Here is a 21,657-nt window from a genome sequence, read left to right as displayed (position 1 = left end):
AACTGTCAAGGGATCGTGAGTTCTCGTTTTACAGCAGAAACCGACAAGCACTCTTGTTGTTTGTGAACAAAACCTGATAAGTCCGTTTTAGCGAATCAGCTCATAGTATTCAGGTCAGGTGACAAGGCTGCTAGTCACTTTCTAAAAGACACACTAGCTGGGAGGAGTTTCGTCAAAGCTGACTAAAAGTGATCGAGGATTATCTGCTTTTGCTTAAAAAAAAAAAAACTTATTTTTAATGTAAATAAAAAAAGAATACTTCCAGTTAACTTTAATTTTGAGTTATTTTTACTTAATCAAAACAACCCAGCTGCAGTTTGATTTATATTACTTAAATGCACAATAAAAAAAAAAATGATTTATGAAAATAAATAACAAAAAATTAATTTGATAATTATAAACAGTTATTTAATTAAATAATTGTTACTATTTACTTTAAATGACAATAGATACTTAATATTATATTGGTATTAACAATTATTTAAACATGAAAGTAATGTATTTTAAAATTTTGAATTTCGGTAATGACACATTTAAATTATTAAATATTATTACAAACAATTATTTATAATTGTTATTATTTATAACTATTATTAAAATAATTTAAATTATTTAAATGATATTTGTATAATAAAGTATATTGAGGTCCTATGTTTTAATTGTCTTGAGCAGTCTGAAATTGGCCTTTCAATTCACTTCTTCTCTGTGTACAAATTGTCAGTTATAATTACCTGGAGTTAGTGTTTCATTTTGAATTAATTTCATAAAGATTCCTTTGAGGAGAGTTATTGAGTAATCATCAGCTTGAACGAGCTGTTCTTTGTCTTTGAAAGTGCTGTGTGCTTCAGTAACCACATCTTGCATATTAACATTTCTCACTTGCGTTAAAGACCATTCATTACAGCGTCTTCAGTTCTTGTAAAGCACAGGCACATGAATCAGTCTAAGAGATCGCCCAAGGCTTGGCTGAAATTTGCATACTTGTGCCAGCTTTGTTGACCAGCTCTCATAATTATTGATTTATTTATCTTTTGCTCAAGCCCTTAGATTTGCATATTAAAATGCCAGCAGTCCTTAAGGAAACCATCTATTGTGTGAATATCTTACCACCCGCCATCAACAGTTTGCTATTAACCTTGCTTTTGTTTGTGTTTCTGTGGCCTCCTCTGCTAGCCATATGGTATCACAGCTGCTGCTTTCCAGCCTGGCACAGAATGCTGAAGAGACAATATTACCAGTGAACATTCAAAGTCAATCATACCTAAACGGCCCTATCATGGGTCCATTTCCAAAAGCATATTTTTGGCAGATGCTTCAAAATGGATGCTCTCTTTACTGCACATTCGGATATGATTTGTTGACCGGCAGAAGCTAAATTGCCTTGGCGCATCCCGTAGCCTGCAGAATTGGCCATTCTTATGGATGGAGGTGTTCTTTGGGAAGTTTTTTTACTAAACTAGAAATATTTGTAAGCCAGCTGGAATTGTTCTTTGGTAAACAAGATAGTGGATAACTACTTCTTTGTGGCTGTACACTATACATGAGGCATAACCACCCTATGAGAAAGAGAAATACTCTCTGTACTTATCATAGGCTATTTCATAACTATTTGGTGTTTTAAAGAGAAAGCACCACTAGTCAGTCGTGGCCTAATGGTCAGCGAGTCTGACTTGTAACCCAAAGGTTGCAGGTTTGAGTCTCAAGTCTGGCAGGAATTGTTGGTGGGGGGGGTGAATGTACAGTGCTCTCTTCCACTTTGAATAACACGACTGAGATGAGACCCTTGAGCAAGGCACCAGACCACGCGCCCCATGGCGAGCCCGACGCACCGGCACAGAAACAAGAATGAGATAAGTTCTAACATAACTGTGGCATTAAACTCAGCTAGTGAGGGCCTGGTTAAAATATTGCACATATATAGGCAGCAAAAAGTATAATAATAAAAATAACTTCCCAATTTTAGTTGGGTGAGTTTAAGTATGCCTTTTGTGAACGTATCAAATTCTTACTACTGTAATGTAGAAAAAATCTCATTCTCATTACTGTAATGTGAAATCTCATTACCATATTGTGGGGAAAAAAAACTCATGACCATTATGTGAAAAAAAAAAAAAAAAAACATTTTTATTCTCATTACTGAAATGTGGAAACATTCTCATAATGTGAAAAAAAGCTCAATATAGTGTGAAAAAAATTCTAATCCTCATTAATAATTTAAAGGAAAAAATAATTGTAAAAAAAAAACAAAACATAATTGTTATCTCATTTCCCTAAATCACAGCAATCATTCTCATTATTATGTGAAAATGTCACTTAATGTAAAAATTATATTACCACAGTGTGGAAAAAATTCCTTTACCATAATGTAAAACAAAACAAAAAAAATCGTATTCTCAGTTCTGTAATGCAAAAAATTAAAATCTTACTATATTGTGAAACAAATGTTTATAGTAATATTAAAATAGTAATAGAATAATATTTTTTGTCAGTAGTGAAATACTGAGTCATATCTAGTTAGGACAAGTTGTTGCAGTACAGTAAGAAGGATCATCATTCAAGTTAATACAAACTAGATAGTAAAACATCTATATAAACATGAGGAAAAAAATAAAAATTCACTCAACTTTCAAAACTACCATTGCTCAACACCTTGTCATGTTGCCAAGTTATGACTCCTGGTGTCTACAGTGGGTGTCCTAGGATTTTGTTTGTTGTTTTTCATCATTGGCCCATTGACAGTTACAAAGCTTCACCTGGATCCTGTGGATACTGCAGCTCTAACTTCTCTGAGCCCCTCGGGCTCTCCATCTGTGATTTTGATGGACAGCTCAGAATCAGCGGACTGTCGAAGGCAGTCATGCCCTGAACTTAAGAGCCCTTTGCCCGGTGGTCTTTGTGATGAGTTCTCATCAGTCAGAGGCTGAGTGGACACATCTCACCCAGGGGACAGCGAGGCTGCTCTCAAGACCAGGCCCTTGAATGAACCCAGAAAACACATGGCTGCTGGTGTATTCCTGAGGTTCTTGTACTATAGAGCATGGAAAAGCTGACACAATGTCGCACCTGCTGCTATTCAGTCAGGGAAATGATGTTTTTTGTGCATGACTGTAAGATGGAATGAAACTCATTTTGGCAGTGTTCCCTTGAAATTCTCTTGACAACCTGTTATCACACTTTTATCTGAATACAAATGTTTTTTGCCTGCATCTTCTTCGCACAACCTGTTTGTTTCGGCAGGACTGTATAATACAGCTAATGTTCAGGGATTTTAAAACACTTGTCGGAGAAGCCAGAGCTTGGTAATTTTTATTCTGAAAAGTTGAGTGATTAGTTTTCCCTTGCCCGGGTGTAATGGATTGAAATCTTTTTGTGTTGTTCAGGGCCTGGGAGCGGAAAGCAAGAATCTGTATCCCTTCCTCCTGCCTGTTATCCAGCTGAGCACAGATGTTTCACAGCCCCCTCATGTTTACCTGCTGGAAGATGGTCTGGAATTGTGGTAAGTCTCCAAGAGTGTATCTGTTTATCCTAGGAATAAATGTTTCAACTCAATCTTTAGGTCCTTATGCCTTTTGTACACTTCCAGTCAAAAGTATTTGCACACCTGACTGACGTAATAGGCTTAAAGGTTTAGGCTTTAATGGTTGAACTGGGTTTTGTAGACAAATATGAATTGTGGTGTCATATGAATGTTTTCAAAACTGTTGAATTTTTTGGGACTCTATAGTGAAAGAAATGATGAGGTCAACAAGTGCCAGTGTACGTTTAATAGTCTTTAAAAAGCTTCCCAAATTAGAAAACAAGAGTCTGCAGAGCTGAGAGGCTTTTGACATTTTTGATGTGGTTACTTCTTCCAAATGTCTGTCTGTCATTTCATAATACAGAGATTTCCAGAACAACTTTTTGTTTTGGTTGTGTTATCATAAGCTGTATGCTGAAGCCGCACACAGTCTTTGTGCTTTCACATAAGACATGTTTGCAGTGCACAACTTATCCACAGCTAGTACAACAATTGGTTCTCCGTTATATTGCTTTTAAATCCAAATGCTGTTACGGAAAGTTACTGAAAGGCTTTTTTTTTAGCATTGTGATTGCATTTTTTTTTTTGTATTTTGAGTGTGGTTGCCAATCCTTCACAGATGCATTCTGAGTTTAAACACAGTCAATGTACACAATGTAATATTATAATTATTACTTGTATATCAATTTTTATATAGTTTATCAGTTGCTCAAGTAAGTGACATTTAAACATTTTAAATGAAAACTTGACCTCTACACAAAATGCAGAGGAAACTGCCTCACATGCCTTTACTTTTGCATTTAAATTTTATCATACAGGACATATAGAACTTTGTTTTTCCATCTCCACAATGAGATCCATTATGTTCCCTTGTTTTTCCAAAAGTGAGGTAAAGCGATTTTATCTCATTATATTTCATTTATATTCTTTTAGTGAGGTAAAGCGTAGTTTCCCATGTTCATTTTGAACATGAATAATGCGCTATCACATTAATTTGGTGCATTCAGCACAGCAAAAAATAGTCTTGTTGCACTGCTGCATCTGCAGTTCTGTCCTGCAGTGTGATTGCTGTAACCTGTTAGCACTGAAAAAAATATGTACAGCATATGTGCTGAATACAATGATTTTGTATAAACAAAATTATAATAATAAAAATGTCTGACAGGCAGTTCAAATAAGCTTGTATACAGCCTCATATCTGTTTTTCTTTGACATAGAGTAATGGTTAAAAAAAAAATAGTGCACAAATAGTTAACAGTATAGTTCACTATAACGGACAGTCGATTTGGTGGAGATTGAAAAGATCTTTTCACATTTAATCAACTCAGGATGAGAAGAGAATGCATTTTGTTTCTACACCAAAGGGGTCAAAACTTTTAAGTGAGTGAAAATTCAAACTTCGAGTAGGTCAGAGCTCTAGTCTTAACAGTGACCTACGAGTAGGTGTATCTACTGTCCAAACTTGACTGGTAGTGTTTACATTATATTCCCACTTATGTCTCTAGTTTTATTTGAATAATTTGTTTCACATTCTCAGTTTTCTGCATCTATACTTCTAATAGGGTCTGCTCTCTATATCCATATACTGTCACAATTTTATTCTATCTATATGTCTTTATCCATATACTGTCACAATTTTATTCTATCTATATGTCTTCATAAATAATATATATAAATATAAATGGGATCCCATATCTGAAATCTCAATTCACTGGAGGAGTGGTTTTATCTCATCTCAATTTATAAAATTGTCATTGTTCCTGTTGGTTTAACTTGCTTCCTCTGCGCTGGTTGAAATCAAATTCTGTTATATGCCCTGTGAGGATATTTTTCATTTTATTTTGTATTACATTTTACAGTTTCCTTTTTCTTTTTTGAAGTGATCAAGTGAAATATCTTTTTTGTTGTTGTTGTTGTTCTTGAACAGAGGAATTGTTGAGATGTGTGTGACTTCTTTCTAACTCAAGAGTTTGTTTTCATTGCCCTAAAGACGCAGCATGTATTTGACATCATGTTTCAGTGCATAAAAAGTTAAAATCTGTCATAAAATGCTCCAAAAACCACATGTGACTCGTGGCTTTTAAACCCCTTCACTCAGCAATGCTGAAGGTGAGGGCAGCACAGAATAATGTGGCATGTACCCTCCAGCACTTATGCTGTTTTGTTTGTGGCGTGAGTTCAACTCTGCAGCTGGCCACTGTGGTGAACATAAGAAGAGGACAAATTTCCAGCTTTCTGTCAGTCTCTTCATACTGCTAGCTTGCTGTTCACAGTTGTACAAGAAGGTTGCCTGGTGGCATACTGTTGATGCCTAGGACATCGCTATAGCAACCAATGTGGATATGCCTACACTGCCTGAATCCCAGTCCAAAAACATTTCGATTATCCATAATGTGAATTCAGTATTGAATTATCCTTTTAGTGCCAGAGTAAATTAGAATTGAATTAGCCACACCTTCTCTAGAATTAAATTTGAATTTGAATTGGAATGAAAACAAAGATGAATTTGCAATTCAAATAAATTTCTGGGAAATAAAGTGTACTACTGACTACAGATGAAGTTTCCTGGTAAGAACTCTAGTAGCTGTAACTTGTTTATTAAAGATGCAGGACAGACACCTAGAAGCGCGTTCCAGTAATCCAGTCCAGAGGTTGTGAATGCATGAACTAGCTTTTTTGCATCAGAAACAGGTAACATGTTTCATAGCATGGTGATGTTTCTAAGGTGGAAGCAGGCTGTTTTTGTAACGTGAAATATGATTTTCAAAGTTGCTGTCTAATAAAACGCTCACTTTTTTGACTGATGAGGAAGAAGTGACAGCACATCCTTCTAGAAGCAAATTGTATTCTAAGAGATTTTCAACACTGATGATAAATGTTTAAACTGAAAATCAGCATTTTTAATGATTTCTTAAGGATCATGTGACTCCGAAGGCTGGCTTAATATTACTGTTTTTACTCAATTTCATATGTTTTTCAAAAGAGATCCTTAATTCAATTCTGAATGGCATATAACTGTGTAAAACGTTTCATATCAACAAAACATTTTGATGTAGAATATTACATACCCATTAAATAGGTTGAGATTTACCCAATTTATTGACCTTTTCAATGGCATGACTGAGGGTGTGTGTGCATGTGTCACATTTCAGTCCAGTCGTTTGTCATCTTTGTTCAAATAATTCTTAACCTCAGAAAAACAGCTAAAGCATTTCAGTGGTATTAACTGCCCTCAATCTAAATGGGATCCCAGTGGCTGATTCCATCCTGTCAGATGCGTTGTTCTGTCAGCCACTGACACATGTAATGCTTAAAAGATTTGTGTGACAAATTGCCTGTCCAGATGCGAGTGATAGCATGAATCATTGGAGTCGTGCCTCAGAGGAACGGAGCCAACCCTTTTTTATATAAGTGCCACACATTACACTTAGCCATTCTGTCAAGAGACAAGACGACGCTGAGTCAGGAGAAATCTTACGCATGAATTAATTTATCTTCTGTTCTAGGTTTAAACCACGTGTCCTACATACTAATCGATATTGTCTGTGATAAGCTCAGTGCTGCTTGGTATTTACCACAGATTTCTTCTCCTGTGCTGAAATGTATACACTCTCCATCTTAATCTACTTTCTGGGTGAATTTCTTTTTTCTCCGTTCTGTCAGTCTTCTCATTCTCTTCGCTCCTCTATTTGAAGAGGGTTTATTTGCCCCTTTGAGTTCAAGGCTTCAGACTCGCTCTCTAGGTTTGTTGTTTTCCCCCGCTGTCCATTTATCATTTTCTCTGAGTCACTCTATCTCTCTTGTATCAAGACAAAGAGAGTCGCTCTGTACAATAACCCGACCTGCACAAAGACTCCTCTGTAGCCCCTAGATCAAAAATAGCAGCGCTTCAGCAAATTTAGCGGCATCCATTCATTTTCTGGAATGCTTTTATTAAAAATCACCTGTTTTGTTTAAAGATGGAAGATGTTTGGCTTGAAGCAGGCCTTTTTATGAATTGATGCCTCTGTAGTGTTTCCATGGACACTAAAAGCATAGTTCTTTCATTGTAATATTACTGTCATTTGTAGGGTTTCTTTTTTTGTCTTTCCGTTTCATGATGACCAAGCAACATCTTTGATTGAAAAATGGTATTGTATATTGAATGAAGGCTGTTTTAATGGCTTGATCTTTCTCTTCATGCAGGTTGGTGACTTTAGAGAACAGCCCGGCCATCACCCCTGAGCTTCTGAGGATCTTCCAGAATATGTCTGCCCTACTTGGTAGGTAGTTGCCTCTTTAAGTGTCCACTTTCTTTTTTAATTAAAGATCAAGGTGAAAGCCAGTGCCAATTTAACTGTCAAATGGACATGCCTTGAAATGCAGGTCACAGGCTTTTCTAGCTGAATTCATCCTCTCAATTAAATTTTTGTTTGACCTAAATTTTTTTAATAATTTTAAAACTGTATATTTTGCCATTATTTTCTATTTTTTCTCATCCCTCCATCATTACAAACTCATATAATTTAATTTTATAATTTTTTTTCTTCTGGATCACAAAAAGTAAAAACATATCCTGGCCACTCTTTTTAATTTAATGGAGGTGAATAAGGACTTGAGTGGTTAAGCACCAAAAAGGATGCAAAAGCGCCTTTAAAGAATCATGAAAGTGGTTCATACAAATTGTACACTACATTCCAAAACCTCTGAAGGTTTGTCAGAAGAGCAGACTGAAATTTGTTATTCACTGAAAATGAATCGTCTTCCATTGCTTTCCTATGTTTGTTCATGAGAGAAGTAGTGAGATCTAATTGTTGTTTAGAGTCATGTCATTTCAGTGAATCTGACTTAAATTTAAGGGGTGACTTTTGGGCTTCTGAACACTTAATGTACAGCACACGTGTCTTATGGAGAACATTATGAATTTGTTTTACCATTTATGACCCTTCTGAAGCTTGTAGACAGTATTATTATTTCTTTCATGGAACATAAAAAGAGAAAGTCATTTAGGATAGGAACAACATGAGGGTGATCATAAGATGATAGATTTATCAGATTTGATCTAAGGATTTTCTAGAATAATATTGCTTCTTCAAGTTGGCATTTAAAAATAAAATAGTTGACCTCAATCCTTTAATGAAATGGGTTTTTAAAGTTTGAATTTAGTTTGATTGTCAGTCAGCAGGTAATACACATGATGTACTTCTTTTATACATGACGGTGTTATTCAATTAATTGAACACAAGGCAATTTCATATTCCGGTCAGGAGTTGTTGAGCTCTTTATTCTGCTCTGCTAGATCATTTTAGTGGTTGTCTCTTGCTCGTATTTTTAATTAAATGTTATTTTGGTTGTAATAGGACTGTTTCTCAGAAGTGAATACGATGATTTACAGAGTGACTGAGGTGACAAAAAATTAGCTGGTTTTGTCTCCCTGGGTTTGTATTAGAATTAGATAATTAACGGTTTGATTGGGGCACTGCAATTAAATATGCTTACATCACCGCCTCCTAGCCTCTGGGAAGTGTCACATAGAAGTGTTTGCTCGAGAAGAGCCGTTCAACACCTCTCATAACCTCAGATGGCCGGAAAGATGCATTGCCTTCGGAGTCGAGGGTTGGTAGAGGTCAGTATAAGAGAAAGAGAAGATCTGCCGACGCATTGAAATGCAAAGAGGGGCAGCTGATTGAAGCGATTTTTCCATTTGCATACTCATTTCTCCTATCCTCGTCTCTTTCAGGTGCTGATGGTAATATTAGCACAAGGGCCTGTTAAGACTCAGTTTCTTTTCTCCATTCTTTGGGGAGCTTGTTAGGGAAAAAAAATTAAATTTTTCTCTATGAATTGGAATGAGGATGGCCTTTGACCGGAAATGAATCCGTAACATCTAGAGATGTTGAAGGTACCAGTATGTTGGTACAAACTTGATATACCGCATTATTCTATAGTATCGACTCGGTAACCAGATGTCATATAGGATGTACATTATTGTTTTCCCAGTGTTAAAAAAAATAATTAAATTTGTGCCACAAAATCAAATGAAGATTTAAAAGCAGAAATGTGAGGCATAAAATCACTTATGTTAAAACTTGTGTATTATTTCAGCTGTAGTTGTTTAAAAAACTTTTACAGTTGTTTTACCATTTGTAGCATTGAGTTGTCATGGAGACAAAATTGTACATTATTTTACACACTTATAAGTGACTTTCCACACTAAAATCATGTTAACAAACATTATTTACATCAGGGTTTATACAGACACTACTTTATGAAAATCCAGGACTTACAATGAATTTTTGCAACACTTCATACAATACCAAGACTTGACTATACAGTACATACATTTTTCCCAATTGAACTTTTATCACATCCTTTTTGTCCTTCATAGAAGGATTAACATTAACATTTATGTACCAGATTTTGGCTTTTGGCAGTTACTTTTATCCAAAGCGACTTACATTGTGCTTAAGGAAACATAATTATATATAACAGAATTTCAATGAAAGAATATAAACATATATAATATATCTATTATAGTATAATATAAACTGTACAGAATAAATACAGACTAAGGACAGAATATAAACTAAAGAATCACTATAAAAGAATATTATATAGACATTTAACTGTTTTTTTTATATTTTTTTTATATATATATTATATAAACCACATATGCCTTTTTTTTTTCTTTTTTTTTCAGCACTTTTAAGCTGAATTTTCTAATCAATTTTGCAGGTCTTCTAGCTTTTAAAATTTCTAAAAGCTAAATTCAAGCAATTTAAGAACTTCCTGGGAACCCTGTTATATTTATTGTTTAAACAGTGAATATTTTAACACTGACAGTTTGGCTTTTTTTTAAATATACATATAAGTACTTCTCAACATGCTGAAGCAATGATTTTATTTTTTATTTTTTTTACTGTGAATGCTATTCTGTTTCGAACAGCTGGGCTGCTATATCAGGATACTTAAAAAATATTTGTAAACAAGTAGAGTTGCTACTTATTTAGCTTCTACTCCACACTCTGTAGACAAACAGTTTTTGATTAACCATTAATGAAAAATTGCAGCACCTCTAAGAACACATCTGATATTAGCTAGTATACATAGATGATCTGAATGGCATTATTCAGGGGGTTGGCTTGGTGCTTTACACATTTATTCTGTGCTATTAAACTCCAAAGTTACAGGTGTTCAATGACTTTTCCCGTAGCCCGCATGGAGGTTAGAGCCCATAATGGAAATGCTGGCACTTGGTTTAATGAGATTTTCAGAAATGTAATGAACTTCTCTATTTGTGACAGCAGAGCTTCATTAGCGGTGTAAATACTCCTACTCCAGAGAATGAGGTCACCATGCATAACATGAAACACAACAGAAATCCCATAATAAGTAGACTCAGGGCTGTGAGATTTGCCTTTTAAATGCCATTGTTTGCAGCAGTTTTAATAACCTAAGAAAATTTTGTATACGTTTGTGTGGCTATTTTAATAGAGCTAGTGTGTGTCTGAAATGCCATCGGGCTGATGCCCAAGTCTGTTTGCTTTACTTACAGCAGTACAAAATTTGACTTCACCCCATGGACGTTTCAACGACCCTTTGACTGATTTTCTGCAGAGGAGGAAGAATATTTCTCGACTGACAAAGTTTTAGTCTCTCACTTGAAACTGCTGAGCATGCACTTGTGTGTGTGTGTGTGTGTGTGTGTGTGTGTGTGTGTGTGTGTGTGTGTGTGTGTGTGTGTGTGAGTGATTCATACTTACGGATGTTCGTTACTGCAAGGACAAGTGATAATGTGCCTGCGCTTCCTGACATGCTGAGAAACACATTTCACACTGTAGATGTGCTGTTTGTCTGGATTCCATCTCATCAAAGGACGCTCCATCTGCCTCTTTGAATCTCTTTGGTAAATCTCCTGACATTATATATATATATATATATATATATATATATATATATATATATATATAAACATTGGCCTAGATGCTTGGGTTGTTAGCAGTGTTTACTGGCTATGGCCAAGAGTCATGACCACAAGCCTTTAGCAAAGATCAGTGCCAGTGAGAGATGCTAGAAATGGAGCAGTGTCTACATCTCATAACAAGCCCTCAGGGGCATGAAAAAATATCTTGTTTATTTTAAGGACTAAACTTTTTGAAGCGCTGCTCAAAAATCAAAATAGGCAAAAAAAATTGAATATCTGTCCATTGGTCTGTCTCTCAATTGGTCCTATCTGTCTGTTTGTCTGTCTGTCGTTCTGGGAGTTTCTGTTGGACATTCTGTTTGTCTGTAGAATTTATCTGCAACCTATCATTCAGTCTGTCCATCTATCATTTTGTCTGTCCACCATACTTTCGTTCTGTCTGTCCATTTATTGTTCTGTAGTTCTGTCTCTTCGTCCGTCTGTATGTAATATCTGTTTATTGTTTCATGTCTGCCTATCGTTCTGTCTCTTCGTCTGCCTGTGTATCGTTCTGCTATTCTATCATTCCGTCTGTAGTATCTGTTTAGTGTCTCTCATACTAACTATCTGTCGTTCTTTCGTTCTATCTGTCCATCTGCCATTCTGCCTGCTCATTTGATTAAAATACTAAATTAAAAGATTATGGTTAAATTTAAAGGTCAAGTTCTTGTCTAGCTGTTGCTCTCAGCAGGTTACCTTTTAAAAACTTCTCTTTCAGTCTCTTTTGTTTCCAGTCACTAGATCTGATTTACAGTAAAACTGAATGAATTAAAACGTCTGTTCTAGTGGAAATCTGTGGCATGACTTTTGTCTTGCACATTCTGTATGTCTATTCATACAATGGGAGAAAAGAGTTCATAATCATCATAACAGGGATGGCACCATTTTAAAATCTGGATCACTTTAGTATCCTACTGCAAGAAATCGTATTAAACAGAGAAGTTTTTTCCTTTTATATCAAATATTTTATTTCTGTGAATAAAATGATTACTGTGTTCCTTATCAGTTGAATAAGCACTTATATTATGCATAGAAAAATATAAAAAAGCCAGAACTTTTTATGCCTTGTAGCTTGTCATGAAAAGCATAAAAAAATGTCTTTTGTGGTTTCAACACTTGTGCCTAATGGCACCGGCAAGGAAATGACTGAGAGTGTCACGCCGTTTATACATATTGAAATACAGATTATTTACATAATTTTCTCCACAAAAGGAAGTTTTTTGCACACTAGTAGGGCTCTTCACAGGGTACATCTAATTCGGTACTGCAGTTAAATTATTGTTGCATTATCATCACCTCTGTAAAAGCAGATGCATATGTGAAGCTTTTGGTCTGCTGTTAACATTGATGGCAAAATGTCTGCCCATTAGCTTGTTTGAGTTTCTTTTAGAAAAGTGGCTTCATATTGACTAGACGAATCTTAAAACCTGACATTTTTTCCTGTGTACATTGATTTCAGTGATATTTTATTTTAAGGTAATGTGTTTACTTTTCTTTTGGTTCATTGCCTCTGGTTCATGGCATGTGACCTTTTTAGAAATAATTTAATAACAAAAATCCACTGAGGATGGGTTGGTTCTTTGAGAGGTTATATATATTGCTTGTCGTGATTTAATGCCAGTGAAAAAGAATGGCAGCCATGTGAGATTTATAGAGTTTTATATTTTATTATATATATTTCTTTTTTCATTTTTTTTTTTTTTTTAATTTTCACATATAAAGTCATTAGAAATGCCCTACACACTTCTGTTCAGCTGACTGTTTTTTATGTTTGTTTGTTTTCATGTCTCTGAGCGTTTTGAGCTTGGCCCTTGGCCATTTGTAGTACGCTTGAACACTTAACAATTCTGAAGGCCTCAGATCAGCTCTTAAATCTTTTAATGGAGCAAGGAACAATGGCTGAATATTAAAAGGATGCTGTCTGGCACAAGGGATGAAATTATGAGATTTGTTTCCCACTTCGGTGCACAAGCAAGACCTTGTATCTGTCCATCACTGTCCCTACATATTTTAATGGTCACATAGCATCATAAGCACTATCTCTTTTTTTCTCTCTCTCTCTCTTGAAATTCCACTACTTTTTTCAGCTTTTCTTAATAGTTATAAGAATTTTTTTCTCAGCAAATTTGAGCACTCTCCTTTATTCTTTTTGTTGTTCTCTTCCTTATTTTTTTTTATTTTTGTGGCAATGATGTATGGATTAATCATGATTAGAAAAGTCGAATAGTTTTACATTATTCCATGCTTTAGTAATTATATATGTAGTCCCTTTCCCATCCTCAAGATTTAAAAAAAAAATTAGATACAAATCTTTGAATACATTCATTTTAACCCTCTGGGGTCGACAAACGTGGATACGCGTTTTGTGGCATCTTCTCCTGATAACACAGAAAAGAACTTAAATTACACTTACAGTTTTGATCGTACAGATATGTGCAATACAACAATCGAATCTGTAAAGGGCCTACTTTTATTTGTATACACATATAATAACAAAATTTTGTGCATTTATAAAATAAAGAAAACAATCAGGGTGCGCTGTCTGCCGCCTTGCTCTGTGTGATCTTCATTTAGAAATGTGTCATTAAAATGAACTGTAACTCAGCAAATACTCAACAAAGAGACATGAGAGATATATCTAAAGAAAGCTTGACATGTCTACCTTTAAACTAAGCAAATCTTATTGAAAACAAATATTCTGTGATAAAGTAATCCATATGAAACCAACACGATGTCCAGTCTTTCATGTCTCCCTTCATTATATCTAATGCGACCACGCCCATACGCTGAGCGCGCTATAGATATTATAATCGTCCACGTGAAGATGTCTTGTAAATTTACTGTGTCTATAGCACAGTTTCTGTAACTGAAGGACTGAAAATAAATAAGGCCCAAGTTTCCCACGTCAATCATAAGTGAACACTAGTGCAAAACCTAGAATACAATACAGAATACAATATTTACAGAAGCTGTCAATATGATTTCTACAAATTTCTTATGTATATACTCCATTGTAACTTAAGATCCTGAGCAAGATGAATTGTTTGTTGTGTGTTTGATAAAATATTTTAAGTTATAATTTGCTTGTCTATGTAGACATGTGAGTTTTTGGTGGTGGTGGTGCAATGAGTTTGGGGACCCACCGGCGGAAAAAGTAATCAAACTGAATAATTAAAAATAAGTTTTAATGGGCAAATCTTCTATACATATTTTTGATTCTTAATTTTCTTTCCTGACATACTGGAATTATTGTTGGAAAAAACTGTTAATTTTTTTTCTTTGCATTTTTAGCACTTTATATGTTTTGTTCATCAAAAGTGTGCTTTCACTTTAATTGAGGATCAGCAGCGCAGCAAAAATAGACTCTGCGCCGAAAGCCCCCCTTCACTGCTGCTCGTGCAACGCTCCTGCTTGACACTCACGTGCTGCTCCTACTGCCGGTGTGAATGCACTCATTGATTAACATGCATGCCCAAAAAAATGTGCCGCTCACGCTTGCAGTGTGAAACCGGTGTTAGATTGGCCCATGTATGATAATTACCTGTTCATTTTCTCATTTGTAATTTGCATTCAATAAAAGTATCTGTAAATGTACTTTTGTACTATTTCAGTTACACTTAAGTTTTTTGCCAGTCATGCATTTGCCTTAAGATTTAAAGTACTTTCAAAAGAAGTTGATAGTTAAGGCTATTTAATTGCCATTCATATTGCTTATACAGCCTAAAACTGACTGAACTGAGAGGGGGAAAAAGATTTGAAGTAGCTGTATAGCAGCATGTTTAATCATGCCTTAATGGACTGGTCATTATATTCTCATAGGGTGCAGGGTTTAGTCACAGCAGGATTAGCTCATAAATCATAATTCAGTCTGACTGCATTAGTCCAAGAATTCCCAGCTAATTATGCTCAAACATGGATTTGAAGCTCTACAAATATTAATTTTACAGTTCCCTGTGGTATCAGTAATAGATTTCAGAGAATCCTAGCACTTTGTTCCTCCCCAAAAAAAAAAAAAAAAAAAAAAATATATATATATATATATATATATAATACTCAGATTTATCTTTTATGGTCTTCCAAAGCATTTTTACATAAACTCCAGTAATGACAGTGAGACATAATGATTGTGTTTGCCTGAAAAGTGGCTTTATTTTGATTTTGATTTCAACAAGTGCAGTTGTCGTGACATCACACTGTGCTGTCAGATGTTTTTTGTCAACTTTTTCAAAAAAAAATAAAGTTTGAAATTGCTAAAGAATGGCAGCGCTGTTAACAATGTATATTTGGTTTTAATTGTAATGTATGATGTACCCTGAATGGTGCTGCACAGGTTGGTTGGGCTAATTTATTAAGTGCTACCAGACATGCTAAATGACATGACTTCAGTATATTTTCCATTATAGGCTTTAACACCATGTGGGCTACTGAAATGTTGACACTTGGCTTAATGAGGTTTTCAGGAAAGTAATGAACTTCTTGATTTGTGACAGCAGAGCTTCATTAGTGGTGTAAATACTCCTATGTCATCAGTAATAGATTTAACACTTCAAAAAAAAAAAAAATCTTTTGTTATACACAGATTTCTTGGTTCACCAAGGCGTCTTCACAAAAAGTAATGGCTGTAAGAAAAGATATTATGATTGTTTGTTGTCCTGTTGATTTATATGAAGGTGCTTTTTTTCAGTTTAAGGTAGGCTATTATAGTACATACAAACTGGTAATGCAAAAACAAATAACATTTCAGTATTTATTGTGTGATAATGATTCATCAACCTTTAAAAAAGTTGAACTGTCCCGCAGTTATCATTTTCACCACATTGCAGAAAAATGGAGGAATATTTTTGAAATTAGCTATGAAATTAGCACTCACAAGACTAAGAATATAAGTGACTTTTTTTATTTATACTCTGTCCACCACAGAATGCAAGTTAATTCAGTATAATTAGATATGATGGAAATGATTTTTTCATCATATTGGAAATTTTGAAAAATATGACACCTGTGATGTATGTACATCAACTGTTGGACATTGTCAGTAGACAAATAAACTAACCTGAGTGTGTGTTTTAACCTGCTTTATTTTATGTATACAGGGCCAAAAGTGGCCATAGGTGAGGATTCACTCAGGAGTTCTATTGTCTATGGCTTTGATGTAAATAACATCAGTCACTCCACTTATATTCATTGTACCAGCACATACATTAAATCAGATTTGTTTACACGTAGCCTGAAAATACCTGCTGACTAATTATGAAATGGCAGGTTTGTAAGTATGAGCCCTGTTACAGATTGAAGTTCTTTTTCCCCTCCATCTTTATTCTGTTCTTCAGCTCATTTTTCCCCCTCTGTGTAATAACAGTGTTCATGACGCACTTGTTACGGTGCTCTAAAGGCTGAGCAGAGCTGCTGTTCTTCTGATGACATAAATATTCATGGACTGCACGTGATGGTAGAAATTAAATTGATTCGTACCTCATCATCATTATCTGACTGCAAATCATGGCTAGGGGAAGCAGAGGAGCATTTTCATTTATTTATTGTGAAATGGGAATGATTGTAATTTTATTCAAATAATTTGAATTTCAAGCAGTCTGTGGACGGCATTCTCATGATAGTGTGGTGAAAGGAGGAAGCGTAAAGTGCTCTTGTACAGGAAATGGACCACTCAACAGTGTTGAAAAAAAATCACATTTCAGAGAAACCATCTGCTTTATCTGAACAATGTGGGGCTGTTATTATATGTATGCATGTATATGTCTATATGTATGTGTGTGTATAAAATTCATAAACATTTAAAATTCAGCTTTGCCATCACAGGAATAAAATAAAATTTTAAAATGTATATTTAAATAGAAAAAGATTTTGTTTTGTTTTTGTGCAATATTTTTTTTTTTTGTTTATTTATTTTTTTGAGAATATATGTTGTGTTTTTGTGAGTATTTTATTTTTTTTTAAATATTGTGAAAATCTTAATTCCAAGTGTGTGTGTGTGTGTGTGTGTGTGTGTGTGTGTGTGTGTGTGTGTGTGTGTGTGTGTGTGTGTGTGTGTGTGTGTGTGTGTGTGTGTGGGGTCTGGATTTTCACTAGTGATTTGTGTATCTTTCTGTCCATCCTGCTGAGGATGGCAGAAGTGCTGTGTGTGTGTCACCGTGAGGTTGTGCAGAATGGAGACCCTCTTGACCTTTGAAAAATACAAAACACGCTGCGGTTCCAGGCACAATTGAAGCAGTGATTCTGCCATCTCTCATTACTGTTAACAATATAAGGGTCACCCCATCCTAAAGCCCTTGAAATTCACCCCAAATCCTGTTCAGCCTTTGAGACATTTTGCACCATTTTTTTTCCAGCTGAGGTCACCATGGCTTTGTGCAAGGTCATCTGCAAAGGGAAGCCGGGACAGTTGGCCTCTGCTGTGTCCTGATTTTCACAGTAACCCCTGGAAGTCCACTAAAAATCATTTGAAAAGATAATATTAAAATCTTATTTAGCAGGATAAAGGCCACATATCAGTTCAAGCTCAGTAAGATCAGCCACAACATCTAATTGAAAGTACTGCGTCAAAGTGATTATTGGATTCCATAGCAACTGTAGCAATAAATCGCAAGATAAGCAGTGGATGAGTTGCTTGCTCCTTGCTTCCAGTTGCTCTGTGGAAATAGACTCATTGTTCATTGCTGTGCTGATGTGTATTGATGTAATCGCTTCTGTAATTGCTGTATGATTATATCTTTACTAACAGCTTAGTGTAGTGTAAACTTGATTTATGTGCTTCACTAGACCCCCAAAAGGAACATAGGGATGTCAGAAAAGGGGCCAATTAAAATTAATTACATATATCAATAATAGCTGAGAAAAGTCTCCAGATGATCTTAATTCAAAGACATTGTAATATTTTAATGAAGTCAATGAAGAGACAACACAAAGTGGCACAAATGTTTTTTTGGACAGTAAAAGCATTGTTTGCTTTTCAAATTTTTATTCAAAAAAGTATCACGGTTTCCATAAAAATATCAAGCAGCACAACTGTTTTCAGCATTGATGATAATAATGTAAAATGTTTCTTGAGCAACAAATCAGCATATTAGAATGATTTCTGAAGATTCAATGTTCAAAGAAGCAAAAATTCAGCTTTGCCAATACAGAAATAAATTGCACTTAGAACTTAGAATTTCAAAATAGAAATAATTATTGAAAAAAAAAAAAAAAAAAAAAAAAAGTGAAAGTGACATGATATACAGCCAAGTATGGTTACCCATACTCAGAATTCATGCTCTACATTTAACCCATCCAAAGTGCACACACACAGCAGTGAACACACACCCGGAGTAGTGGGCAGCCATTTATAAATCATAATAATATTTCAGAATTTTTCTGTTTTTTTCCTGTGTCATGATCAAATAACTCCAGTCTTGGTGAGCATAAAAGGCTTCTTTCAAAAACATTATAAAATCTTTCAGACCCTGACCTTTTGAATGGTATTATATTCACAATTAATCCCACTTAAACTAACATGTTGTTTTGGCATTCCTAGAGTGAATAAGTTGCAAAGCGGCAATGTCTGCCACTGCAGTTATTTCCTGTTGTCCTGGCTTCTGTCTGCAGGAGTGTGAGTTCTGGATGAGTCAGAGTTGCGGTGTTTGGAGTTGTCTGTGCTCCAGACTGCTGTTTTGTTACATGAAATGTAACCATTTTCCTGTCTTTCCACACACAGCTTCAGTCTCCCTCACTGCTGGTGTTCATGTTCTCTCCTAACTGTTATTTTTCTCTCAGAGATATTGCACTGTGATATTGCTTCGCCCTGGTATCATTCTTATTTTGTTTCACTATTTCAGAACTGAGCTCGGAGAACGTGCGCACATGCTTTCAGATCATCAATGCCTACATTTATCTCTCAGCTACAGATTTCTTACAGGTAGGTGAAAAAAGACTTCAAATAAGAAGACATTCAAAGATGGGAAGGCTGTGTGAACATAACCTTATTTGCACTTTCTCAAAAGATGAATGTGGCATAAATCAGAACAGACTAGTGTGTGATGTTTCAGTTTGGAATATTTTTTTTTATAATGAGTGACTTCTACAGGGTTGCTTTTAGGCTCCATAATTAAAAAAGAAAAATACAAGTCTATGCAACTTTTTAGATTTTATGTACACAACGGTAAGTAAATGAACAAGGTTTGTAGCAGGATGGAAATAATATGTAAAGTTAGCTCAACTGAGGATTTGATATTTTTAACCATCTTCTGAAAATTTGTCATTACACCAAGTATTTTTTTAACAAAGCATTATTTAAATTAAAGTCAGGAAACAGTTATCAGCACAATATGACTGAAGTGCAGTTATTTTAATAGTGCACGAGCAGCGCAAATCACCATGTACTCTGCACGCATTCACCAGCACGCTCAAAAAAATGTGATATGATATGAATGAGCCATTCCCATTGTGAAGCTGATTGTAAAATAAGTGATCTATTTGAATTCTATTCAGAATTTGCCACTTTAAAATGCTATGGTGAAAGTCGAACATTATCTTAAAAAGGCGCATGAACCAAAAATAATGATGAAGAGAGGAAAAACAATCTTGCACCAGCACTAACATATATTAAAATCTTTTTAAACTACTCATGACCACCTTCACTAGAATTTATCGTGTTTTATTGTAGGCTTTATTTATTGTGGTAAATTTTGGCTAACTTAAGAGAATAGATTTTTCCCTATAGATGTATATTACAGCTGTGCCATGTTGTAGCTGTTGTTTCTAAATGTGCAAGCTGTTGTTTTTCATAACAAATGCTATATATAGAATAATAATAAAAAAAAAGCCATTATTCGCCCTGTAATGATTAATAGGCCAGCCTTATTATAACAAATGCTACAGTAAAGAACTATGGTACATTTTCATAAGAGCAAGTACAAGTCACAATCAAAAGCCATGTGTAAGAATTATTATGTAAAGTGCTATGGTAAATTACTATGGTACATTTTCATAAGAGCAAGTACAATCATTAACAGCCTGATGAACTGTTAAGGAGTAAGAAATAAAACAAAATCAGTATAAGAAAATATTAAGTTAAGGAACTCCACTGAAACGGTTTACACCCCAATGTTCAAACTAAAACTACGCCCTTGTAGAGGAACTTCAACAGGCATGACAATTACTACATACAGCTGTCATAAAATAAACGCAGCAATACATTTTTTATTATATATTGCATAATTAATGCATGACAGAAATGATTGTGCTCTGTTTTTACAATGTGGTCATCTCTCTCTAGAACTATGCTGAAGCCCTTTGCAGATCTTTCTGTGAACTGCTGAGAGACATCACTACGGAAGGCCAAGTCCAGGTTCTGAAGGTACAACTCAATCCTTAACGCTCTTTTTTGTGCTCGTCTTCTTGACACTCTGTTGTGAAATAGAGTGCCCCAGCACTGCTGTGGAATAATGACTAGAAAACCCATTCCTCAACCCTGTCGTTTTGGTTTTGAGTAGTCCACAGTCAGCTCAGCTTTTTTTAAAGCCCTTCTCTACTTCGCTTGCTTTAGCTAATGCACTCAAGCTCTTAGATCTGACAGAGGAGGCGTGCTTTTCGACACTGTTTCCACACCAAGATTTGGGGCAGATTTTCACTTTGAAGAAATGATGAAAGGGCTACGTGCAGGACCCCAATATTTTATTAACTTATTTTCAACCATTTAATCAATGTGACCTCTTGGTCCTATTAGCACATATAATTATCATACAGGAATCATACGGCTGAAGCCAGTCTGATGTGGGCTTCAAAGCGAGGTTCTTGTCCGCACTGCAGTTCCAGTGCTCTGGAGGCGGGGGACAGAGCGTTGTGAAACGGCTGCCAGGATGCTGCCATTAGAGATAAAGCTTTTCGTTTTGGCCTCCAGCTGCTCCTTAATAGGTTAGCAGATGCTCATCTGAGACCCCAAGCCAATTTGGAGCATGAAATGCGCCCTGCGCCTCCGCAGGAAGAGCTAGAGTGCTAGGAAAAGCAGCATTACCAGAGGTTTTGGATATTTGTGTTTATGTCAGTGTCGTATTGTGGCAGCATCATTGTTCTGTCATCTCTTCAGGGCATTGTAAAACTTTTCTAATTAACTAATTTTCTCCCTCGATCCTAAGTGGTGTGGAGCCACAGGTGTGTGCGCACGTTTTACGCCCTCCGTGTCTTCCATTGTGCCAAACAGGCA

General features: G+C 35.4%; 1 protein-coding gene across 2 annotated transcripts in view; it reads left to right on the top strand.

Moving 5' to 3' along the window:
* ipo11 (importin 11) overlaps nt 1-21,657 on the top strand; it is a 131,905-nt gene that overhangs the window by 74,895 nt on the left and 35,353 nt on the right. For both annotated transcript variants that reach the window (XM_042762477.1, XM_042762476.1), the window contains exons 21-24: nt 3,381-3,496; nt 7,703-7,779; nt 19,292-19,371; nt 20,731-20,811. In XM_042762477.1, the coding sequence (XP_042618411.1) occupies nt 3,381-3,496; nt 7,703-7,779; nt 19,292-19,371; nt 20,731-20,811 (354 nt within the window). The remainder of the gene's footprint in view (nt 1-3,380; nt 3,497-7,702; nt 7,780-19,291; nt 19,372-20,730; nt 20,812-21,657) is intronic.

Source organism: Cyprinus carpio, chromosome A8 (assembly GCF_018340385.1).
Source record: "Cyprinus carpio isolate SPL01 chromosome A8, ASM1834038v1, whole genome shotgun sequence".
Lineage (NCBI taxonomy): Eukaryota > Metazoa > Chordata > Actinopteri > Cypriniformes > Cyprinidae > Cyprinus > Cyprinus carpio.
This window is presented reverse-complemented; position numbering and strand designations above follow the sequence as displayed.